This window comes from Anabrus simplex, chromosome 1, assembly GCF_040414725.1.
Source record: "Anabrus simplex isolate iqAnaSimp1 chromosome 1, ASM4041472v1, whole genome shotgun sequence".
Classification (NCBI taxonomy): domain Eukaryota; kingdom Metazoa; phylum Arthropoda; class Insecta; order Orthoptera; family Tettigoniidae; genus Anabrus; species Anabrus simplex.
The window spans coordinates 717,901,785-717,928,804 of record NC_090265.1 but is presented as its reverse complement, the minus strand read 5'-3'; the positions used below and the strand labels follow the sequence as shown (position 1 = coordinate 717,928,804).

Below are 27,020 nucleotides of genomic sequence, written 5' to 3'. Positions count from 1 at the left end.
GAAAGGGAAATGTAGAGTAGAGGATAGGAAAAGACAGGTGGAACTGGGTCATAAGGGGGGGGGGGGGAGGGAGGAGGAACTAGCTTCTGCAGCTGTCAGGAAAGATAGGACTGACCAAGAGGGGAGGGGATCAAATGAGGTAGGTAGGGTTGAGGCTCTGGTCATGGGGGATTCCATTGTTAGACATGTGGGGAAAGTGTGTGGAGGAAAGGGAACCAGGGTAGAGTGTTATCCAGGAATTAGGTTGAGGAAGATGTCGAGGAAAGTAGAAGAGAGGGAGGAGGGGAAGGAGAGGGTGGTAGTGTTTCACGTTGGTACCAACGACGTAAGGCAAGCTGGTATAAGTGCCAACATACTTGGGGATGTGTGGGATCTGGTAAATGCAGCAAGGGTGAAGTTTACCTAAGCGGAGATTGTTATCGGTGGAATACTGTGTAGGAGGGATACTGACTGGAAGGTGATTGGGGATTTAAATGAGACTATGGAGTGGGTATGTGGGAAACTGGGAGTAAGATTTCTAGATCCTAAAGGGTGGTAGGAGATAGGGATCTGCGCTCAGATGGCCTTCACTTAAACCGCAATGGTACGTATAAGTTAGGAAATTTGTTTAGCAGGGTTATACGGAGGTACATTCTGGGAAACGGGGTGGTCTAGGGAGCGGTAATAAGGGTACAGGGATCTGGATGTCAAGTAGGGATGACATAAAAATGTTACTGTTGAACTGTAGAAGTATTGAAAAGAAAGGAATAGAATTAAGTAATTGAATAGATATATACTTACAAGATGTTGTAATAGGAGTTGAATCATGGCTGAGAATTTATATAATGGATTCAGAAATTTTCTCACAGAACTGGATTGTGTATCGAAGTGATAGGATGTGAATAGTAGGAGGGGCAGTATTCATTCTAATGAAAGAAGAATTTGTAAGCTACGAAAAAGTTAAAGGTGGCAAATATTAAATTCTAGGTGTAAGGTTCATTTTTAAAGATAATCGGCCTCCTCTGCGAAACATGTGACCTAGCCGCGGTGGGGAGGCTTGCGTGTACCAATGATGCAGATAGTCGAGCCGCAGGTGCAACCATATCGGATGGGTATCTGTTGAGAGACCAGACTAACGAATGGTTCATCGAAAGGGGGGTAGCAGCCTTTCGGTAGTTGCAAGGGCGGCAGTCTGGATGATTGACTGATACGGCCTTGTAATAATACTCAACATGGCTTAACTGTGTTGATACTGCTACACGGCTGAAAGCAACGGGAAACTACAGCCGTAACTACCTCCCGAGGACATGCAGCTCTCTCTGTATGAATGATGTACTGATGATGGCTTCCTCCCGGGTAAAATATTCCGGAGGTAAACTAGTCCCCCATTCGGATCTCCGGGTGGGGACTACACGAGAGGGGGCGATCATCAGGAAGATGGATACTGACATTCTGCGAGTCGGAGCGTGGAATGTTAGAAGTTTGAATCGTTGTGGTAGGTTAGAGAATCTGAAAAGGGAGATGGATAGGCTAAAGTTAGATGTAGTTGGTATAAGTGAAGTACGTTGGCAGGAAGAACAGGATTTTTGGTCAGGCGACTAACCGAATTATCAACACGAAATCAAACAGGGGAAATGCAGAAGTTGGTTTAATAATAAATAAAAAATAGGGCAGCAGGTAAGCTACTACGACCAGCATAGTGAAAGAATTATTGTCGTCAAGATAGACACCAAACCAATGCCCACCACAATAGTGCAGGTCAATATGCCTACTAGTTCAGCGGATGATGAAGAAATTGAAAGAATATATGAGGAGATAGAAGATTTAATACAATATGTAAAAGGTGATGAGAATCTAATTGTGATGGGAGACTGGAATGCAGTGGTAGGCCAAGGAAGAGAAGGTAATACAGTAGGAGAATTTGGATTGGGACAAAGGAACGAAAGAGGAAGTCGGCTGGTTGAATATTGCACTAATCATAATTTAGTCCTTGCCAATACTTGGTTCAAACACCACAAACGACGGCTGTATACGTGGACGAGACCTGGAGACACTGGAAGGTATCAAATAGACTTCATTATGATTAGGCAGAGATTCAGAAACCAGGTGTTGGATTGCAAAACTTTCCCAGGAGCAGACGTGGGCTCTTGACCACAACTTGTTGGTCATGAAATGCCATCTGAAGATGAAGAAATTGAAGAAAGGAAAGAATGCAAAAAGATGGGATCTAGACAAGTTGAAAGAAAAGAGTGTGAGGGATTGTTTCAAGGAACATGTTGCACAAGGACTAAATGAAAAGGCTGAAGGAAACACTATAGAGGAAGAGTGGAGAGTCATGAAAAATGAAGTCAGTAAGGCTGCTGAAGAAATGTTAGGAAGGAAGAAAAGATCAACTAAGAATCAGTGGATAACTCAGGAGATACTAGACCTGATTGATGAACGACGAAAATACAAGAATGCTAGAAATGAAGAGGGCAGAAAAGAATACAGGCGATTAAAGAATGAAGTGGATAGAAAGTGCAAGGTAGCTAAGGAAGAATGGCTGAAGGAGAAGTGCAAGGATGTCGAAGGCTGTATGGTCCTGGGAAAGGTAGATGCTGCATACAGGAAAATCAAGGAAACCTTTGGAGAAAGGAAATCTAGGTGCATGAATATTAAGAGCTCAGATGGAAAGCCACTTATAGGGAAAGAGGACAAAGCAGAAAGATGGCAGGAGCATATCCAACAGTTGTATCAAGGTAAAGGTGTAGATAATTTGGTTCTGGAACATGAAGAGGCTGTTGATGCTGATGAAAAGGGAGACCCAATTTTGAGGTCAGAGTTTGACAGAGCTGTGAGTGACCTAAATAGGAACAAGGCACCTGGAATTGATGATATTCCCTCTGAATTACTGACTGCCTTAGGAGAAACCAGCATGGCAAGGTTATTTCATTTAGTGTGCAAGATGTATGAGACAGGAGAAGTCCCATCCGATTTTCGGCAGAATGTTGTTATACCTATTCCCAAGAAAGCCGGTGCTGACAGGTGTGAAAACTAGCGCACCATTAGTTTAGTATCTCATGCCCGCAAAATTTTAACACGTATTATTTACAGAAGAATGGAAAAACAAGTTGAAGCTGAGTTGGGAGAAGATCAATTTGGCTTCAGAAGAAATGTAGGAACACGTGAAGCAATCCTGACTTTACGTCTGATCTTAGAGGATCGAATCAAGAAGGACAAGCCCACGTACATGGCATTCGTAGATCTAGAAAAGGCATTCGATAATGTTGATTGGACCAAGCTATTTATGATTCTGAAGATGATAGGGATCAGATACCGAGAACGAAGAATTATCTACAATCTGTATAAAAATCAGTTTGCAGTGATAAGAATCGAGGGCTTTGAAAAAGAAGCAGCAATCCAGAAAGGAGTGAGGCAAGGCTGCAGTTTGTCCCCTCTCCTTTTCAATGTTTACATAGAACAGGCAGTAAAGGAAATCAAAGAGAAATTTGGAAAGGGAATCACAGTCCAAGGAGAGGAAATCAAAACCTTGAGATTTGCCGATGATATTGTTATTTTATCTGAGACTGCAGAAGATCTCGAGAAGTTGCTGAATGGTATGGATGAAGTCTTGGGTAAGGAGTACAAGATGAAAATAAATAAGTGCAAAACAAAAGTAATGGAGTGCAGTCGAACGAAGGCAGGTGATGTAGGAAATATTAGATTAGGAAATGAAGTCTTAAAGGAAGTAGATGAATATTGTTACTTGGGTAGTAAAATAACTAACGATGGCAGAAGTAAGGAGGACATAAAATGCAGACTAGCACAAGCAAGGAAGGTCTTTCTTAGGAAAAGAAATTTGCTCACTTCAAACATTGATATCGGAATTAGAAAGATGTTTTTGAAGACTTTTGTGTGGAGCGTGGCATTGTATGGAAGTGAAACATGGACGATAACTAGCTCAGAAAGAAAGAGAATAGAAGGTTTTGAAATGTGGTGTTACAGAAGAATGCTGAAGGTGAGATGGATAGATCGAATCACGAATGAAGAGATACTGAATCGAATTGGTGAGAGGAGATCGATTTGGCTAAATTTGACGAGAAGAAGAGATAGAATGATAGGACACATCTTAAGACACCCAGGACTTATTCAATATGTTTTTGAAGGAAGTGTAGGTGGTAAGAACGGTAGGGGTAGACCAAGGTATGAATATGACAAGCAGATTAGAGCAGATGTAGGATGCAATAGTTACGTAGAAATGAAAAGGTTAGCACAGGATAGGGTGGCATGGAGGGCTACATCAAACCAGTCTATGGACTGATGACTCACACACACATCGGCAACTTGATGCATTTGGAGTGTACATACCGGGAAAGGGTAGCGCCAACGCTGTTTCAGAATTATTTGATAAGATAATCAGCTATGTGGGAAACAACATGGAAAGGAATATGATTGTAGCGGGAGATCTCAATTTACCAAATGCCAATTGGGAAGGTAATGCGAACGACAGGAAGCATTACCAACAAATGGCAAATACGTTAATATGGGAAGAACACTTGATTCAGAAAGTGATGAACCAACTGGAGGGAAGAATATACTGGACGTGGTGTTGATAAAACAAGATGAGCTATACAGAGAAACCGAAGTAATAGATGGTATTAGTGAGCACGAAGCTGATTTTGTCGTAGTTAAAAATAAATGTGATAAAGGAAGGTCTTAAATGTAGGACTATTAGGCGGTACCATATTGATGATAAAAGCAAGCCTGAGGGAGTTTAAAAAAAAAGTATGATCGGTGGAAAACGATAAATAATAATGTAAACAGACTCTGGGATGGGTTTAAAGCAATTGTTGAGATAAGTGAAAACAGGTCTGTACCTTTAAAGGTGGTAAGGAATGGTAAAGACCCACTTTATTATAACAGAGAAGTAAAGAGACTAAGAAGGAGGTGCAGACTAGATAGAAATAGCGTTAGAAATGGCCATGGAAGTAAGGAGAAATAGAAGGAACTTAATAGGAAATTGAATCTAGCAAAGAATTCAGCTAAGGATAACATGATGGCAAGCATAATTGGCAATCATACAAATTTTAGTGAAAAATAGAAGGGTATGTAAAGGTAATTTAAGGCAGACACAGGTTCCAAGGAGGACATTACAGGAATCATAAATGGATGCGAGGATGTTCAAAAGGCAGAAGTATTCAGTCAACAATATGTAAAGATTGTTGGTTACCTGATGTTTGTTGTTTAAAGGGGCTTAACATCGATGTCATCGGCCCCTAATGGTACGAAATGTTATGACAAATTAAAAGCCCAAAATCCTCCACTGACCAGAATTCAAAGCGTGAGGATGAGGAATGAATGGATGGATGGATATGAATTTAAAACGATCAGTGAAACCGACCCACAGTGCCTCACATGTACAAAAGCTGGCACGAAACAATAGTATTACTGACCAAGGAACTGCTTCTATAGCACGATGCTGAATCGATTATGCTTGTAGTCGAAACGGGTCCAAAATGCAGGTCATAGGCCCCTCAAATGGTACTTATCGCTAAGAATGTAGAACAATGCTATTTGTCATGCTGCGGTACTAATCAAAAGTAGCATAGAATCGCGGTATTCCACACATCACGGTACTATTCACAGGTAGTGTAATTCGCACATGTAACAGAGACCTATGGTGTTTCACACATTGCGGCGCTGTTTACAGGCAACGCAAACCTATGGCGTTCCTCACACAAGTGGACTAAGCACAGGGGCCCGAACTATCCTGTGGTATTCCTCACATAGTGGGAACTAGGCATAGGCAAGGCAGAACCATGGTGTTGCTCATAATAGGGGTACGAATCACAGGATCCTGATTCACACACTGTCGCTACTGATCACAAACCTATTGCGTACCTAACATAGTGGTGCTACGCGCAAGTAAATGCGACCCATGGTGCTCCCTGCGTGATGGTTCTAATTACAAGTAGTCTCATGTTTCTAATTTGATCATCCCTTGGTCGCCCCTTTTAGTCGCCTCTTACGACAGGTAGGGGATACAGTGGGTGTATTCTACATGTGCGTCCCCCACCCGCAGGGGGTAAATTGTTGGTTACCAGGATAATGTCCAGGTAGAGGAGGTGACTAATGCTAAAGAAGTATTAAAATTGACCTATGATAACAATGACATTTACAATAAGATACAAAAGTTGAAAACTAGAAAAACGGCTGGAATTGATAAGATTTCTGGGGATATACCAAAGACAATGGGTGCCATAGTACCATATCTGAAGTCCTTATCTAAATTATTGTTTGCATGAAGGAACTATACCAAATGCATGGAGAGTTGCTATAGTAGCCCCTGTGTATAAAGGAAAGGGTGATAGACATGAAATTACAGGCCAGTCAGTTTGACATGCACTGCGTGTAAGCTTTGGGAAAGCATTCTTTCTGATTATATTAGACATGTTTGCGAAATTAATAACTGATTTGATAGAAGACAGTTTGGGTTTAGGAAAGGTTATTCCACTGGAGTTCAACTTGTAGGATTCCAGAAAAATATAGCAGATATCTTTTATTTAGGAGGTCAAATGGACTGTATCGCGATTGATTTGTCTAAAGCGTTTGATAGGGTGGATCATGGGAGACTACTGGCAAAAATGAGTGCAATTGGAATAGACAAAAGGGTGACTGAATGGGTTGTTATATTTGTAGAAATAGATCTCGGAGAATTAGAGTAGGTGAAGCTTTATCTGACCCCGTAATAATTAAGAGGGAAATTCCTCAAGGAAGTATTATTGGACCTTTATGTTTTCTTATATATATAAATGGTATGAGGAAAGATGTTGAATCAGAGATAAAGCTTTTTTGCGGCTGATGACATTCTGTATAGAGTAATAAATAAGTTACAAGATTGTGAACAACTACAAAATGACCTCGATAATGTTGTGAGATGGACAGCAGGCAATGGTGATAAACGGGGTTAAAAGTCAGGTTGTGTGTTTCATAAATAAGGAAACTCCTCTCAGTTTTAATTACTGCGTTGATGGGGTGAAAGTTCCTTATGGGGATCACTGTAAGTACCTAGATGTTAATATTAGGAAAGACCTTCATTGAGGTAATCGCATAAATGGGATTGTAAATAAAGAGTACAGATCTGTGCACATGGTTATGAGGGCATTTAGGGGTTGTAGTAAGGATATAAAAGAGAGGGCATATAAGTCTCTGGTAAAACTTCAACTAGAGTATGGTTCGAGTGTATGGGGCCCTCACCAGGTTTACTTGATTGAAGAACTGGAATGAATCCTAAGAAAAGTAGCTCGATTTATTCTGGGTGATTTCCGGCAAAACAGTAGCGTTACAAAAATGTTGCAAGGTTTGGACTGGGAAGACTTGGGAGAAAGAAGACGAGCTTCTTGACTAAGTGGTATGATCCGAGCTGTCAGTGGAGAGATGGCATGGAATGGCATTGATTGACGAATAAGTCTGAGTGGTGTCTTCAAAAGTAGAAAAAATCACAATATGAAGATAAAGATGGAAATCAAATGGACAAATTGGGGCAATTATTCGTTTATAGGAAGGGGAGTTAGGGACTGGAATAACTTACCAAGGGAGATGTTCAATAAATTTCCAATTTCTTTGAAATCATTCACGAAAAGGCTAGGAAAACAAGCGATAGGGAATCTCCCACCTGGGCGACTACCCTAAATGCTGATCAGTAGTGATTGGAATAACTAAGACCGACTACAAAATCTCAGACCTTAATGCCAGTATCGATTGGCGGTAAAATGGTGGCGTTCGTAGTGGTCGTAAGGAATGTGTGATTTGCACATGGTTATGCTTGATTACATTGTGTTTAGCGGATAGGAAGTGCTATTTCATCCGTGTTATTAAGTATAAAGTATATACGAGTACGTAGTCATTAACGACTAATTCATATTGTATAGTCCTAGTGTTAGTGGTGTAAATAATTGTGTATAACAGAGCTATAACGGCTCTAGAGTTTTCCAAAATGGATTGTTCGTATTGCGTACTAGATTGAAGATTCAATTATACTGTTGCAGATACTTCATTTTTTAAATTCCCTGAATATATAGGAATATACACCGGGGAAATTAAGTCAAAGGTGAAACCATTTAACCTATTGAACAAAAATTTGTGGTTATGAAACATCTCTTTCCAACAGGAAATGATAGTATTTTATTGAGACGAGTTCAATTTTGCGAGAATTTGATCTACTTTTGCTGACCTCAGAAGAAACTCCTGGTTCCACTTAACGTGTATGATAGTACTCTTATTACTAAGGCACACGATGATGGTAGATTTGACGATATCTCGGCAAGGAATGCCTGTTTCCAAGTGTCGAGTACCTTGAATTTGAAGGTGTTTTATAAGAAAATAGGTGTGTGCCAACCGAGGCCTTCTGTATAGCAGCTGGAATAACCTATACAATTTGGTGAGTCAATTTACAATCACGAACATCTTTCCACCTCCAATAGAATTTATATCCCAGTGAATATTTTTGAAGATGCCTTCATTCCTGGTAGTGATATGGTATGATGTAGGAAAATAACATTTGCTTTGGAATGATATTGCTATTATTAGTTTCAGCTTAGGGCATAGTATCCACCAGAGCTTCTAACACGGACTCCTTCAATTTCTCACATATATCCAGGAGCCTATCAGTTAGTACAAAGAACTAACATCATAGTTCTATCTCATCATGTATATCTTTGATAGAATAGGTTCGTACGAATACTATTAAAGCTTGTTCTAAATTTGACCAGGAACTCCTTGTATCTTACAGTTATCAAGAGAAAGTTGGTCTAGCTATAAGCATTTATCATAAAATAACAGCATGCCTATTGCATGTCACATTTACTTACATGTTTCGTTATGTCAGTGTTGTGTCATCCATATTTTAAACGATGCTGAGATATTGGATTAACCTAACTAATACATTCGTAATCATCTTCTTGTTTGTTGTGCATCATTACAATGATGTCTACTAAGTACATGGTTTTGACATTAATCTTGGAGGAAAGAAATCTAATATGCGAAGCTTTCACATTGGAATGACGTTAACCGGGCGAGTTGGCCGTGCGTGTAGAGGCGCTCGGCTGTGAGCTTGCATCCGGGAGATAGTAGGTTCGAATCCCACTATCGGCAGCCCTGAAAATGGTTTTCCGTGGTTTCCCATTTTCACGCCAGGCAAATGCTGGGACTGTACCTTAATTAAGGCCACGGCCGCTTCCTTCCAACTCCTAGGCCTTTCCCATCCCATCGTCGCCATAAGACCTATCTGTGTCGGAGCGACGTAAAGCCACTAGCAAAAAAAAAAAAAAATGACGTTATTTAGATGATTCGCTAACCTCGAACAGTAGGCAGCTGATCCCCCTATGACGCCCACCATTTTGGTTTTGATATTACGATCTGATATGTTGTTGTCGGTCTTGGTTAATCACAATTGGAGCATACTCCATCGTAAATCGATATTTCGTTTGAAAACTTTCATCGTCTAGGAGAAATGCGTCACTCCATCTCTTAAAGTGTTTTATTTTATGAACATTTCCAGCCTCTATAACCTCTAAATATTCTATGTTTAAAATGTCGTGGAGAACATCAATGTTATTATCCAATATTTCAATGTGTGCTTAACGAATAAATCGGATATTTTACAAGGACTATATTACTGCAGACAGTAAATACTACTAAAACAATTATAGACTAATCACTCGTTGTTTCTCTTTCGTCATTCGATGCTATACAACGCTTATACAAGGGTCCTGGTCTGCATAAGCAATTCAGTGAATAAATATAAAAGTTGTATACACAGGAGGATTATACACGGTATATTAGTAAAAATTGCACATAGACGGTGTATAAACCTTGTATAAAAGTTATACACCGTTTATTTGTAAGACTGCTGGCATACGTATACTGGTTGCCATGGTTACCGCAGTGTCGGGAAATTATTTTCGACGCAAAACGGTCGACACCAATTCTAGAGAGACCCATGACAGTTCCCATGTTGTAAAGATGTTGCTCTTTGACGTTCCTGTTTTAATAAATATACAGAGCTGGCAGCATGGTCTTACAGACCGAATGCCAAAATGTTAATAAAATAATAAAAAAATAGACCCCCAGCCCATAAACATATCCGTGTTAAATTGAAATGTGATGTTCTTAGCCTCTAGTTTCTGGTATCGAGCAACGAACTAATCGTGTATTGATAATCATGTTGTGTATCATCTCATTGTGATGTATGTAGCAGATAAGTTGTGACGTCATCTTGGACGTGAGCAGTGCGCCAAGCGGCTGCTAGGGAAATGCCCCGGGGAATTCTCACTTATGTCACTTTCCCTGTCTGCAGATGGAGGTGCTGATGCTGGCCACGTGCTTGGTGGCGACGCTTGCCGCTCAGACGTCTCCGGGCTCCACCGAGCGCCGGCTATCGCCAGATGAGTTGGGCCTCAAGCCAGACCCTACTGAAGGCTTCATATTCCCGCAGATTCCCGAACCAGAAGGACGCCAGTTCGACCCTCGGCCGCAGGACCTGAACGTGACAGTGCTACGGGCTCGTCTTGGTCGACACTTCGACTCTCAGTTCATGAGTATCTCAAGACCACGCTCTAACAGGACGCACATGGACTTCCCTTTCCGCCAGCACAAGGGACGCCTGGTTCCTGTCCCCGGCGCCGAGATGCCAGCCTTCCTTCGCCGTATGAACTTTAAGTCAGTGAGGTTACCTGACGGGTCGCGCCTCAAGACTCGGGTGTCGGCGAAACTCCAACGCAAACTGCAGCTCTTCCTGTGGGCATACACGGCATGCCCTGTGCTGCACTCGTGGAGGGACCTTGGCCCTCGGTACTGGCCGCGGTACGTGCGCCGTGGTACGTGTAAGGGCAGCTGTTCGGTGCCTCCCGGCATGCAGTGCGCGCCCTCCCAAAGGGCGCTTAAAGTTATCTTGCGGTGGCAATGCCACGAGCCTAACCACTGTCAGTGGATCGAGTTAAAGAACTTCCCGATAGTAACGGGCTGCGCTTGTACGTGTAAAGCCCCCAGTTAAACTCTCAGCGAGTGAATCTCTTCGTTAATTTATTGCCCGGTGCTAGTCAGTGTAAGAGCCATGTTGGAACAACTTGCCAAAAATTCTCACATCGTTACAAGTCATTTCATTTTCATGAAAGGTAGCAAAAACAGTTTTCCTCGAGGAAATTTTGGTGTGTTTCTTTTAACTGGACTCAGGATATGTTCTTCAAACACGCAGTGAATTTTTCTGTTTTGTGCTCGAATAAGAAACACATTCTCTACAGGGTCCAAATAATCATTCGTCACCGTACAATTTAATAATCAAGGAAAAACTTTCACTGTTAAACTGTGTTCAGAACCTGTGAATTTTTGACAAGTTCTTGAGATAATACCAGATATCTGTCTGGTTTCTGTAACATTTGTACATAGACTAAGTGTTATCTGTAAATATAGAGCATTTACAACCGATGGAGTCTGTGTACTTCTGTACCTCCCCTTCACCACAGCACATCAGTTACTGTTATCTGGACTGAACAATGCCTTTTTGGGCCTCTATCGGGAAGATAAATTTCAGACACCTTATCAGATTTTATAATAATAATAATAATAATAATAATAATAATAATAATAATAATAATAATAATAAAAGATTGGAAGAGTCAAGAAGTTTAAGTACCTGGGTGAAGTAATCTAAGAGAATGGGCTAGAACAAGAAGCAGCCAATATTCGCTTTCGGAAATTAGAGCGAGTGTTCCAATTGACTAAAATATACAGTGGAATCTCGATATCTCGAATCACCTCGGGAGTTAAATTTTATGTCGAGTTTTTGAAATTTCGAGATTCCTTGATTTATGAGCATGTATAGCACGTAACTGAATAATATGTATCTGCGGGCTTATACTAAATACATTCTTTTTAACAGTATTTAAGACCAGGCCTATACAAACAAACTCTATTTTACGGCATCGCTTTAATTATTATAATAACGTTATTTGCTTTACGTCCCACTAACTACTTTTACGGTTTTCGGGAACGCCGAGGTGCCGGAATTTAGTCTCACAGGAGTTCTTTTAGGTGCCAGTAAATCTACCGACACGAGGCTGACGAATTTGAGCACCTTCAAATACCACCGGACTGAGCCAGGATCGAACCTGCTAAGTTGGAGTCAGAAGGACAGCGCCTCCACCGTCTGAGCCACTCAGCTGGGCACTTTAATTATAACTCTTATTATAGTAACATTCTAGAAGACAGGATACAGTACATACAGTAGTGAAACAAGAAACATACCTCCGTTGACACCTTTGGAAAAAATCCGTTAGTCTCTTCTGTTTGTTACTGTCAACCTTTCCTCCCTTCACGTTGAAACTTCTCGTCAATACCACGCAGCCGAGATTCCTAAATGGAGCTTGTCATCCGCGACTTCGGGGGTTGCTTTCGTACGTGACCGGTAATCAATTCACATCCGAGAAACAGCGAGGCTTCGCCGATTTTCCGACCATTAGAAGTTTTAGTTTTTCAGTTCCCGTCATATTAGCTCCCAGCAGCACTGTAAACCTTTCTCTACTTGTTAACTGCTCCTCACACGCCACAAATGTCGTATTGCACAGTTAATGTTGTACAAAATGCGAGTTACAGAGTATTTTTTGCTTCAAGGGAGGAAAGGTTTGCTTCGAGAAATCCGTGTAACCCACTTTTGAGTAACAGGGAAATAAATACACGTGAAGCATAGGACAAACGGCCGGGGAATTTTTCTTCGAGATACTGAAAATTCGAGTAATGGAGGTTCGAGATATCGAGGTTCGACTGTATATAATAAGTTTCGGAGCCAAATTAAGACATTACAGCACTGTTGTCAGACCAGAAAGCTTATATCCTTCGAGACCCTGTGCATGAATGGAAAAGAACAAGTCAATGAGCTACTTAAAAGAGAACGCAGGCTACTACGGAAGTTCTTGGGCAACAGATGGGTTGACGGGCAGGCTCGACTGAAATCCAGTACTGAAGTATACAGCAAGATGGAACCGACGACAACAACAATTAGAAAGAGAAGATTGCTGTTTTATGGGCACATCTTCCGAATGAATAATGACCGGCTCACAAAGAAAATCTGGAATTTTCAACAAGAAAAAAAAGGCATCTCTAAGTTGAGATGGTTACAAGAGTGTGAGAAAGATCAGAGAGAGGTGGACATTACGGCGTATAAAATCAATGACAGGGTTAGTTTCAGAAGGATGGTGAAAAGCTATCAGGGTTGATAGCTGATAGATGGGCTCAAGAGATAATGGCAGGATGTCAAAGCTGGCAGACGAACAGGACATAGACAATGAAAATGAGATTGGTTGTTAACAAGCAGTCCATAGAGGCTCAATTCGAACAACTAAAAATAATAATAATGGATGTATGTATGCACTTATGCCCAAAAAAATGGCCCAAAAGAAATTAAATATTGTTCAAAGTTTGCTTAGAAGATCAGAACGAAACTGCCATATTTTTAACGGGCTTTTGTTCTTCCCCTTTTGACAACATTCTGCTCGCGAAAACCACTACATTCAACCTTCTTCTTCTTCTTCGTCTTGCGTTCCGGCCTTCTAAGGACCACGTTGCAATTTCAATTCTTCCTCCTTAGTTGTTCTTTCCTTTTCTTCCAGTATTCTTTCATTGTTTCACTGTGCTTCTTTTTCCTGTCTTCAGTCCATTTTGTGCCTGTTTTCTTCTCCTTCCTCCCTTGGAATCCTTCCATTTGTAAGACTTTCTTCCTAAAAATCTTTCTTTCCAATAATACTTCTTCTCGTATGTTGTTCAACCTTTATTTAATAGCAAAATATTTGTAAGGTAAGGAAATAAAAAATAATTAAAAATAAAATAAACTCACTATGCTTTATCAGCACAGAACATGTGAATAGTATTGGAGAACAGGTAAAGCTATTATAGGACTGAACATGCCACCATTTTTGGTCAACACGACTTAATGGTAAAATATAATAACATATGTATTTATATCACAAAAGGAAACCTGTTATTGTGTTCACAAACGTGTTTATATTTATTTAATCCGTTCACAGTCCAGGGTTGGTTTTCCCCCGACTCAGTGCCGTGTCCTGGAGCGTGAGACATTTGGTCCGTGGATATACCTGGGGGAAAGGACCAGTACTTCGCCCAGGCGGCCTCACCTGCTATGCTGAACAGAAGCCTTGTGGGGAAGGGGAAGACTTAAAGGGAGAGGGAAGGAAGCGGCCGTGACCTTAAGTTAGGTACCATCGCGGCATTTCCTGGAGAAGAAGTGAGAAACCGCGGAAAACAACTTGGAGGATGACCAAGGTGGGAAACGAACCACCTCTACTCAGTTGACCTCCCGAGGCTCAGTGGACCCCTTTCCAGTCCTCGTACCACTTTTCAAATTTCGTGTCAGAGCCGGGAAACGAACCCGGGCCTCCGCGGGTGGCAGCTAATCACACTAACAACTACATCACAAAGGTGGAGGTGGAAAGACATTTCTGAATTATAAGAGCGGTTTAAATTGATTTATTTGAATAGTTCGTAAGAGGTTGCCTATACAAAATACGCCAAATAATAATAATAATAATAATAATAATAATAATAATAATAATAATAATAATAATAATAATAATAATAATAATAATAATAATGTCCGCCTCTGCGGTGTAGTGGTTATTGTGATTAGCTGCCACTCCCGGAGGTCCGGCTTTGTTTCCCAACTCTGCCACGAAATTCGAAAAGTGGTACAAGGACTGGAAGGAGGTTCATTCAGCCTTAGGAGTTCAATCAGTAGAGGGGTTTCGATCCCCACCTCAGCCATGCTCGAAGTGATTTTCCGTGGTTTCCCACTTCTCCTCCAGGCAAATGCCGGGATGGTACATAACTTAAGGCCACGGCCGCTTCCTTCCCTCTTCCTTGTCTATCCCTTCCGATCTTTCCATCGCCAACAAGGCCTCTGTTCAGCATACCAGGTGAGGCCGCCTGGGAGAGGTACTGGTCCTTCTCCCTAGTTGTATCCCCGACCGAAAGTCTCACGCTCTAGGAAACTGCCCTTGAGGCAGTGGAGGTGGGATCCCTCTCCAAGTCCGAGAGAAAAACCAACCCTGGACGTTAAACGGATTACGAAAAACAAAGAAACAAAGAAACAAAGAAAGAAAGAAAGAAAGATAATAATAATAATAATAATAATAATAATAATAATAATAATGAGTCCGCGTCTGTGGTGTAGTGGTTAGTGTGATTAGCTGCAACCCTCGGAGGCCCGGTTTCGATTCCCATCTCGGCCATCCTCGATGTGATTTCCCATTTCTCCTCCAGGCAAATTCCGAGATGGTACCTAAGTTAAATTCAAGGCCTCTTTCTTCCCTCTTCCTTGTTTATCTCTTCCAATATTTCCACCCCCCCTCCCCCACAATGTCTTTGTTCAGCATAGCAGTTGAGGCTGCCTGGACGCTGAGTCCAGGGGGAGTGTATACGGATTAAATAAACAAATAATAAATAAATAGATTAATTAATAAACAATAATAATAACATTATGTCGAGGTGGACATAATACGGTTTGCAACGATAGTCCTCATATAATGTTCAAGAACCATCTCGCACTAACGTCCTCATTGAATGTTGGAGGCCGTCAAGACAGAATTGGGACGCCCATCATAGAAGGTAAGTGTAACCAGCGGACCTATTTTGTAGCTATACCAAAGCTCATTCCATGTTAAGAAGGCAGTATTGCTCTTATGACAGGGTTGTCATATCGAACGATTCTGCTCAACACCATCACGGGAAAATGGCGGCACATACATTTGTGAAATTCAGTATCGAAGTTCAAGACAAAAATCGGAAGAAACTAAGCTACAAATTAGTTTTATGAACTAAAGGGGATGGAGTTTTACAGGGGCTATTTTTGGTTTGTACACAATCAGAGGTAAGCTACGGCACACAAACATTTCTCAGCATTGAAGTGTAAGGCAAGTTTGGGGAGAAAACAGACAAATAATTCGTATGGGCTCGAGGGGTGAGGGATGTATTTAATTGCATTTAATACATTTTTCCAGTCAATAAAGGCTAGTAAACCGACGCAACAAACAAATACTGTAGATGTCTTCACTACAGAAGTGAGCTGCCGGCGGTTTACAGAGTGAGGTACCAGAGCAACACAGAAGGAAAACGAAGCGATGGCTGTTCCTGCCATTGTGCTTCCTCCCTACGAATGTATTTATGAAAAGGAAAATGTTATGTAGTTATTTTAATAACTCACAGCAAAAAATACCTCATCCTTTTTTAATCTGTCGTTCATAATACATTACGAAGTACAGTGTAATATCCCTTAATCACGGGGAATTATGTGTGTTCACTCCTTGTAGGTCCATGACAATAATACTGTTTTCTTAACGTGGAATGAGCTATACCCTCCTCTGCTCGGGGACTTTTTTTAATGTGTACTTTTAGGACTTGTATTACCTATTTGGAGTGAATATTTGTATATTTCTTTATTGTGACGTAGATTGATAGATTTGTAGATTTATAAATATTGTTATGTTATGTGTATAATTTTAAGTTTTAATTTGAGATTGTTTAGTTTCCCGTTAATTTGTTTCCTTGTTGCACCCCGGATTGTCTCGGAAGTAGTTGGTCATCTCAAACAAATAATACAAGTAAGTTATAACTGTGTGTATTTACCACTGATCTCTATACATGGATCGCTGATGGCAACTCTCCGCTGCAGGAGAAAGTACGCCAAGTTGAGCGCGCGGTCCGCCATGTTGGCGTGCCCATCCTAAAGCTCTCCTTATGGGGAAGCAATGATAATATAGTCAACTTTAAATCCCAATTAAGGACGCATGGGAATAATGAAAAATATAGATACATGTTCACTCAAAGCATAAGGACATTGGGATCACTGACACGTCATTCCGAGGTCAGTAAATCTCCGGGATAGCAATAAAAGTGAGTGTATAATAACGGCCGACAAATATTAACTTAGGCACTGAATACATGCAATTAGCGATCGGTAACACAATACGAGTGAAAAACCGTTCCTGGAAACATTGCTATAAATTGTATACATGTATGCCACGAAATTATGCATTCTTAAAATGATGTACCTACCTAAAACGTAGCTCACTATACAGGTCTAAATTCGACGTATCGTAATCGGTGCTTGATAATGAATTCCTGTTTCAATGAAATAACGCGCAGTTTATCAAATTAAAATATCACTGAAGCAAATGTACACATTTATAAAACCAGCAAGTATTCAAAACTTGCCAAAATATCACATAACCTGCAGCTTAATTTACCACAGTGAAAATTACACAAAAATAAATTTACATAATTATGAAGCATAGAAATGATAATGTAAATATTCAAAACGTGTAAAGATATCACATAACCTGCAGCTTAATTTACCACAGTGAAAATAACACCGTCCGCCTCTGTGGTGTAGTGGTTAGTGTGAATAGCTGCCGCCCCCTGAGGCCCGCGTTCGACTCCCGGCTCCGCCACGAGATTTGAAAAGTGGTACGAGGGCTGGAACGGGGTCTACTCAGCCTCGGGAGATCAACTGAGTAGTGGTGGGTTCGATTCCCACCTCAGCCATCCTGGAAGTGGTTTTCCGTGATTTCCCACTTCTCCTCCAGGCAAATGCCGGGATAGTACCTAACTTAAGGCCACGGCCGTTTCCTTCCTTCTTCCTTGTCTATCCCCTCCAATCTTCCCGTCCCTCCACAAGGCCCGTACTCAGCATATCAGGTGAGGCCGCCTGGTCGAGGTACTGGTCATTCTCCCCCGTTGTATCCCCATACCCAATGTCTCACGCTCCAGGACACTCCCTTGAGGTGGTAGACGTTGGATCCCTCACTGAGTCCGAGGGAAAAACCGACCCTGTAGGGTAAACAGATAAAGAAGAAGAATAAGAAAATTATACCAATAATGAGGAAATTTCATGTCTATAAAACACAACAGTCTTACTCGCAATATATATGAAGATGGATAGTTCAGTTCTTTATTGGTGCCTGCTAAGGTCTTTCCTTATCATTATTTCTATGGATTTTCTCTGAAAACTCCTTTCCCTCAAGAATTGAAATTGAATCTTCTAATTTAAAATCATACTACAAAGCAACGAACCTAAATTCGTAAAATATACTACTATTTCCTTTGCAATAACACAGCACAGGACACCCGTGGAACTACAATCAAGAGGCCTGGCGTCACTGAACTAAGCATAAACAAAGCAAGCGCGCTCCTCGTGGTCTTCTGCACCGTGCGCTCGCTGCCATCTTACTACGCCAGTCATCTTCTATTCGGCTTACTGCTATCCAAGCTACCAGCCATCCATGTATAGAGATCAGTGGTATTTACACGTCGCACTATAGACATTATGTGCACGATTTCTCTTCTAGGTTATTTTGGACATTTCCTTTTTCACCCCTTCTGAACCTCCAAACTGAACTTGGACTTAAAGCGCATCCAGAGAGTCACTATCTTTTTTTTTTTTTTTTTTTTTTTTTTGCTTTACGTCGCACCGGCACAGATATGTCTTACGACGACGATGGGATAGGAAAGGCCTAGGAATTGGAAGGAAGCGGCCGTGGCCTTAATTAAAGTACAGCCCCGGCATTTGCCTGGTGTGAAAATGGGAAACCACGGAAAACCATCTTCAGGGCTGCCGACAGTGGGGCTCGAACCCACTATCTCCCGATTACTGGATAGGCCTACTGGCCGCACTTAAGCGACTGCAGCTATCGAGCTCGGTGAGTCACTATCAATCTCAGCGACCCCGTAAACTATGAATTGAACACTAATACCGGGCTTTTGGATTATTTTTGCATGTCAGCCTCTCCCCTATGGGTGCATATAGTAATTCATATGTGCACCAAGAAGTTTACTGAAACACACATCCATAATTATTTCACACTCCTTCTCAACCTCCATTCCGACTGGGGCTGAAATATGACTTACACGGCATCCAAACTGCCACAATTCATCTCGGCGACCCTGAAAACTATGGATTCAACACTAATATCGGTCGTTTTTTTTTTTTACTTACTTTCCACCACTTCCCCCAGGGGAGCTAGGGGTGTCTTGCACCCACAGACGTTTTTCCAGATAGTAAATAATATGTGAATTCATCCATAATGTCGATCATTTTGGACATTTTTTCATCTCTTTTCACCCCCGTGCCGATGGGCCTGAACTTGGATTTAAACGGCATCTGGAGTGTTCATTTTTATACTTCACCACTTTCCACCCCCGCCCATAGCGGTGCAAGGGGTGTATTACCCCCACAGTATTTTTTCCTGATAGTAAGTCATGTGTGCACCTCGTCTGGTAAGAACTATGCAACATACACATATGCATCCACAATCTCAGCCATTTTGGACTTGTTCACCCCTTCTCAATGGAGGAGCGGAAAGGAACTGGCCACCCTACCGTACGTAAACTCCGGCTCAGGCACACCTCTGCGGAGGTTCGGACCTGCCTTCGGGTAGAATACACCCTTACCTTACCTCTCCCTCCCTAAGAGTTGGTTTACTCCCACAGTGCTTTTTCCAGAGAGTAAGTCATATGTGTAACAGATATCCTTCTTGGCCTAGCCTACATACATGCACGTCCCTACTTCGAACTACAGGCCTGTATTCTACTGTAGAATCCTTGGGCTGACGTTGCCATGGTTACGGCAGGTCATTTCTTCATCCGATTCCTAGAGCGGGGGCAGTGTGGTGTCAATATCTCCATAACGGTTGGTTTTTAGGCCCTTAAGACAGGGTTTTCGGGCCCGTAGGGCATTTCCAAGCTTGGTTATTCGCGTCGTGAGGCATGCAATGAGCACAGTCTCGTCCTTGTACGACAAATTCGATATTTCCGCCTGTAATAATGGTAATGTGCCAAAGAGCCTACATGAAGGGAATGAAGAGGGCTGTTGAAGTTTCTTGTAGATGGGGTTACACGCAGGGTCCTAAAAGGTAACTATACAACATTTGGTTCAGATTGGTGGAACGGTATGGATTTTTATAAGGAACAGACGGAAGGACGGACAGACAGAGGGAACAAACATTCTGCCTTATAGATAGATACAGGGCTTTCAAATTAAAACGCTGCCGGCCGTAGTGAACGAGCCCTCCTGGTCAACACAGCGACCCCCTGCCACTAAGTGAGCTGAGTTCTGACTACTGACAAACAAATATTTCCCGTCTCCCTTCTGTCCCTGGTTCCGGATGGTTAGACGGCTAACAAAGGAAGAGCGCATATTTCTGTGCGAAGTGTAACTTAAACTTGATACCGCTCGACGGATTCGAAGAGAATTTATTAAAACACCCTGAAGATAACGCACCCTCAAGAAGTGCGATCGAAAGATTGGTAAATATATTTCAATCCATAGGTTCAGAGCCCGATTAAAGAAGAAATAAAAGTAGACAAAATCAATGCTAGTGTGGCCCGTTCCCCGCAGAGCGCAAGTAGCGAATATCTCTTCAGGTTCTGCGCATAAGGGAACCAGACTCTTTCACCTAAAACCATACTGTAAGGCACTCGAGTTCATGTGCTGTAACCTCAAGGTCCGGCAACCCAAGTGCGATTTTGCGAGTGACGTGTTTTTTTTTTTTTTTTTTTTTTTTTTTGTCTGTAACTGGCGGCTTACTAGACCCACAGCCTCTGCGTTTTTCTGATGAGTCCTGATCCCTTTTTAAATCGGCAAGTTAACGCGAATAACAATCGCTATTGGAGCTGCGAGAAACCAAACTATTTTCTTAACGAAATTTCACTGTACGATTAAGTGATTGGTGCTTGCTGTGCCATTAGTGCTAGAAGGATTATCGGCAAACGCCAGGATTGTTCATAACTTAAAGCCACGGCCGCTTCCTTCCTTCCAATCTTCCCATGCCCCCACAAGGCCCCTGTTCAGCATAGCAGGTGCGGCCGCCTGGGCAAGGTGCTGGTCCTCCTCCCCAATTGTATCCTCGATCAAATGTCTCACACTCCAGGACACTGCCCTTGAGGCGGTAGAGCTGAGTCCGAGGAGGAAATCAACCCAGGACGGTAAACGGATTAAGAAAGAAAGAAAGAGAGAAAGAAGGAAAGGAAGAAAAAGCACATCAAAATAATCGAAAATAGTGTCGAATGCCTAGTTTTGAAATGACAGGCTGGTGTATTAAAGGTTAAGAGTAATGTGAGGTTTATCGGGTGAGGTCATAGGGCAGTGACTTGAGGCTAGACTGTTCCCTGTCTAGGCAGGCTCTCTTGGCACGTGTTAGAGGTGTGTCGGTAAGCGTCACCTGTTCTCGGAATGAAACAGTGACAGTCCGCTCCAGGAGCTTCTTCGCTACCTGCGACATCGGAGCTGCTCGTGTACACCAACACTCCCAAGTACTCTTTTCGATGTCGTCTCGTCTAAACCATCTCCAGTCTTGCGTGGTTTCTTCTGCCTTATTTCCGAATTGATTCAATGACGAAGATTATGCCGTTTTCTAGTAACTTCATCCCGACTAACTCCCAAATCTTCCAAAGATTGAGTTACCTTATATTTCTACTACTACTAAACAGTTTTCGTTCCGTCTCTGAAGAGGGCGGCGGGCCTCTTAGCAGGCGACGCCGTCTCTCAGGCCAGCAGATTGGTATCGGGTTCCTTATGGGGATCACTGTAAGTACTTAGATGTTAATATAAGGAATTATCTTCATTAGGGTAATCACATAAACGAAACTGCAAATAAAGGTTACAGATCTCTTCCCATGGTTACGATGGTATTTAGCAGTTGTAGTAAGGATGTAAAGGAGAGGGCATAGAAGTCTCTGGTAAGACCCCAAACAGAGTATGGCTCCAGTGTATGTGACCCTCACCAGGATTACCTGATTCAAGAACTGGAAAACATCCAAAGAAAAGCAGCTCGATTTGTTCTGATTAATTTCCGACAAAAGAGTAGCGTTACAAAAATGTTGCAAAGTTTGGGCTGGGGGGACTTGGGAGGAAGGAGACAAGCTGCTCCACTAAGTGGTATGTTCCGAGCTGTCACTAGAGGGATGGCGTGGAATGTTATTAGTAGACAAATAAGTTTGAGTGGTGTTTCTGAAAGTAAGAAAGAAGAAGATAAAGATGAAGTTGAAATTCAAGATAAAACATGAGGAAGATATTAGTTTATACGAAGAGTTATGGGTTGGAATAATTTATCAAAGGAGATGTTCAATAAATTTCCAAATTCTTTGCAATTACTGTATTTAAGAAAAGACTAGATAAACAACAGGTAGAGAATCTGCCACCTGGGCGACTGCCCTAAATGCACAACAGTTGTAACTGATTGGGGAGATGTGCTGAGAAGGTGAGAGGGTTAGCGGCCGTGGTCTTTACTAGGAACTGCCCCGCTATTCGCCTTAGTGCACGAGAATGGAAAGCCACGGAAAACCATTCTCAGGACAACCGCCGGTGGGTATCAGTCCCTCTCCGACTCCCGAATCCGGCTCCATGGCCAAATGGTTAGCGTGCTGGCCTTTGGTGTCAGGGGTCCCGGGTTCGATTCCCGGCAGGGTCGGGAATTTTAACCGCCATTGGTTAATTTCGCTGGCACGGGGGCTGGGCGTATGTGTCGTCTTCATCATCATTTGATCGTCATCATGACGCGCAGGTTGCCTACGGGAGTCAAATCGAAAGACCTGCACCTGGCGAGCCGAACATGTTCTCGGACACTCCCTGCACTAAAAGCCATGCGCCATTTCATTTCCGACTCCCGAAAGGCGTAGAGCTACCCATCCTCTGCTCGGTTGGTCGGTCGGAGTGCAGAGCTAGGCCGAAGCCTTCTCTGCAACCGCCGACCTCACCTTTTAGTTGTGGTCCCTCAGTAAACAACTCCATAATTCTGAATGTGACTCTAATAAAATTTGGACCCACTGTTAGGTCATTTATTTTACCACACATTTCTTTATTATTTCCAACACTTCACATGTCTTTGAAATTTCATCTACATGAACTTTAATTGAAGACTCACTCCTTGGAGACGAGGTCTACCTGACCGCGTAAATGGAGGCAGAGGTGAGCTCATCGTACGGCTGTATACACGGCGAGCACTTGCAATTTATAATCGCGCGATTGTTTAGCAGCAAAAGTGAAACACATTGCTACTAATACGAATGCACGTTCATGCGATCGTATAATCGCAGCGATAAAGAACATGCAACCGGACCTGTTTCCTTGGCGACGCGACTGTCGCGCTCTCGGAATGAGTCACATAGACAGAAATGAACCTGCGCTCACAAGCTACCATTCAGTCGTAGTTTAAGCAATTGTCTTCACTGTCTGACTGCATAAATTTAGAATAGCGGAAGAAATATCTGACAGCGAATCAGCGGTGATGACGACCTTATAAATACGAGGGCGAATCAAAAAGTAAGTTACACTTCCAAGTTATGGCCATTTATGAAACCACCGACACATAAGCAACACGGCTATGACAGCATGCAATGTATGTTCACTTTTGCACATAGTCCCCAAAAGAATGTAAACATGTCTCGAAACGGTCAACCAACTTTTCGATTCCGGATGCGTAGAAATCACCTTCAAAGCTATGTAACCTCCTGGGGACAGCTACTTTCACCTCCTCATCGTTTCGGAATCGTCGTCCACCGAGATCTTTTTCAGCTTACCGAACACATGATAATAGCATGGCGCTAAGTCGGGACTGTATGGAGGATGTTGCCATACCTCCCACTTGAATCGCTGCAGCAGTTCGGACGTTTGGCGGGCCGTGTAAGGTGTTGCGTTATCGTGGAAACAAATCACACCGGCGCTCAATTTTCCCCGCCGCTTTTCTTTAATTGCCTTACGCAACCGGTTCAACGTTTGACAATACGAAGGCGCGTTGACTGTCGTGCTTTTCGGCATTAATTCCACGTGCACCACACCCTCCATGTCAAAGAACACTGTCGCCATTACCTTTCCTGCTGAAGGTTGGACCTTGGCTTTCTTTCGTGGTGGTGATGTGGTGTGCACCCATCCCATCAATGTTCTCTTTATTTCGGGGGTGAAGTGGTGGACCCACGTTTCATACCCTGTGATGATTCACCGCAGAAACTCGTTCCCCTCCACAGAATACCGGTTCAAAAATGCCAGTGACGATTGAAAACTTTGTCCCTCGTGAACAATGGTGAGCAGACGTGGGACTCATCTTTGACACAGTTTACGAAATCCAAGGTGTTGGTGAACAGTGGAGAACAAACTGCCATACGAAATGTTGAGAATACTGGCAATTTCCTGCAGTGTTATGCGCCGATTCTCTCTAATAATCCCATCCACACAGTCAACACTTGCAACGGTACTGGGCATTTGCGGGCCTGCCTTCGCGATATTCGTCTGTGAAATCCTTGCGTCCGACGTCAAACTGCTTACACCACTTTACAACACCTGGGCGAGAAATTGCACGCTCACCATATACAGCAGTGATTTCACGATGAATATTCGTGCAATTGAGCCGGTCAGCCCATAGAAATCTGATCGTTGCACACACCTCCAATACGGAGTGAACATCCAGTCGACTCGTCATTAAGCCTAGCCCGCTCTGCACACACAACACGACGGATACCACACCAACCTTCCTATCGGGCGTGTCAGCAGTTACTGTAGCTTGCTCCGCATTGGCCATGGTCACGGCACACGGCGTGCTCTCGCGGCGAGATAGTGTAACTTAATTTTTGATTAGCCCTCGTAGTGTGTCTGATACCGACAGAAGCTAATTGAAATAGAGAATATAATGATCGCAGCATAATATAAAATTTTCGGGGAGAAGTATGTTTACATGCCTGTTGAAACTGGAGTTAATCTTCGGGGACAGAGAAGAAATATAAAGGTGTGGTTGATACCCTATTTGAGTACAATTTAATTACTACGGTGATGGCGGTTGTGTAATGCTAGATTCTTGTAGTGTTTCAAAGATGATGGGCGTAATGGCCTTTTCTGGCAAATGATATTAGGATCAAGTTCTTTTATTTGTTATAAGCAGGGTTTGGATATTTATGACATGTCATATGTTTCTTTATATTACTTCCGAGTAAAATACAAGTTACAATACTAAAATTATGCAATTTTCACGAGTCATATAAAGTCATAATTTGGCTTTTCAAATGTTTTTGTCATTTTCTGGACATTTTAAACATTGTGGTTATATTTCCCCTGGAATTTTCGTGTTTTTTCATATTCTTATCTTTTTAATTGCATTTTTGCATACCTGCTTGCAGTCGTCTCAAAGACGGATTTTTCCACAATTCCTAATTGTTGCACTATATTTTCATATAATTATCTTTCTTAGACATTTATATTTAAGTGAATTATGACAGTAATCGGTATAGAAGGAGACAGATGCGTAGAAAGCGATAGAAAAGTGAGCCTCAGTTGAATTATAATTATTTGACGTATTTCAAACATGCCCCAACATGCAATGTTGAGCGATCTTTTTTTCCGTTTCAAGTCAATGTTGTGTGAAAATAGATCATTTCTATTTGGACACTTTAAACTGCTATTGTAATTCTTTCAGGCCGTCCATCAAAATGTGACATTTTTTCATTCTGTGCAGAGTCAAGAGTTACTTCTGGATTGAGTAATTACATTCAAAATATAATAATTAATATTATTACTAATTTCGCCCATAGGGTCGGTTGGTGCACGCATTTCAGCGGGCTTGGCAGACTGATATTTAATAGCAATTTCTGGCCCGGTGAGGAAAGCAACGGGAAACTGCCTCACTCCTCATTCCCCTCTTCAGTGACACCTAGGCTATCTATGACAGCTGCTCTCGGAGACGTTGAGGTTGAAACAAGCCTTCGGGCTGAATAACCAACATACAAATTTGTTTATTTATTTATTACTGAATGTGCTAGATTTTAAAAATATTTTTCAATCTAATGCTAATTTAAACAGCAGCAAGATTTTGAAAAATGATTAAAAAGTATAAGTCATATTTATTTTGATATTTTAATACTTTTGTAGGTCATAAATGCTTGCATATTTCTAACATTTTAGGACATAAACATCCGGGCCCTAGTTATAAGTACCGATTCGTACATATGCTTTTTGGATACAAGGAAATAAAACCGATAGTTAGGATAATCAATGGGCTAATTATTAGCGTATTAAACATTATAATATAAATACAAATAGCCTTGTAAATCCCCTAAGAGCTATGGCCTCCTGCAATGCCGGGAGAGTGCTCAGTTAAATTCATCAGGTAAGCAGGTCATGAGGAGCTTTTTTGTATCTGTTATTTCCCAGTTCGTTTCGAGGAAAAATATTAAGAGCAATAAAAGGATATCGCAATAATAATCGTGATCGGCAGTGGTATTTTTAATATCTTGGGGCACTCCAAGTAATTAGTATGACTGCAACTCTGACAAATTAATGAAATTAATTATGTGCATCATAAGATACTGAAATAATTGAAGTGGAAGTTCAGAAGTCATGCTTTAATATTGTTTGGAAAACATATTTCTCCTGAAGAAAGTTTCCAAATATTCTGAAGGAGGCCATAGCCCGCACTTGAGGCGAGTTTAAAGACGGAAAAGTCAACCGTTATTTAATTCATTTGTGATTTAGCAAAATTTTAAGTAAGAAAAATTCGACAAATTGGTACATTATCCGTCGTGCAACTGCAAATAATCAACGATGTATCAGTCGTAGTGCGTGCATAACTGAGTAAAATACTGCGACAGTGATTTTTATGTCGCAGAGACCAGAAATCGCAAGTGCGCGCCTAGCCTTCCGCTCTGTGAGTCGATCGAGTGTTCGACTAGAGAGCTCTACTCACGGCAGCGCTAGCAGGGAACCCTATATAATGTATAGGCGCCATGTTCTTATGTTGTGGAAATTCATTTTTGTTACATGTGGTTTACCCTCGCCTGGGACATAGGCAACACCTCTTGCGCCTTGTCCTTATGCCACCCGGTGTAGCTTACCTGAAACACCAGTCGGGTTTGATGCAAGTGTAATGGACTGGTATAACTTGGAAACAATTCTCTAACCCATGGCTGAATAATGCAAATACCGAGCTCAAATTATCATTATTATTGGCCTGTGAGGT

General features: G+C 42.0%; 1 protein-coding gene across 1 annotated transcript in view; it reads left to right on the top strand.

Moving 5' to 3' along the window:
• The window catches only part of LOC136872434 (noggin), a 141,048-nt gene extending 129,607 nt beyond the window's left edge, over window positions 1-11,441 (top strand). The window contains exon 2 of the mRNA XM_067146253.2: window positions 10,316-11,441. Coding sequence (XP_067002354.1) covers window positions 10,316-11,011 — 696 coding nt within the window. The 3' untranslated portion in view covers window positions 11,012-11,441. The remainder of the gene's footprint in view (window positions 1-10,315) is intronic.
• The last annotated feature ends 15,579 nt before the right edge of the window (window positions 11,442-27,020 follow it).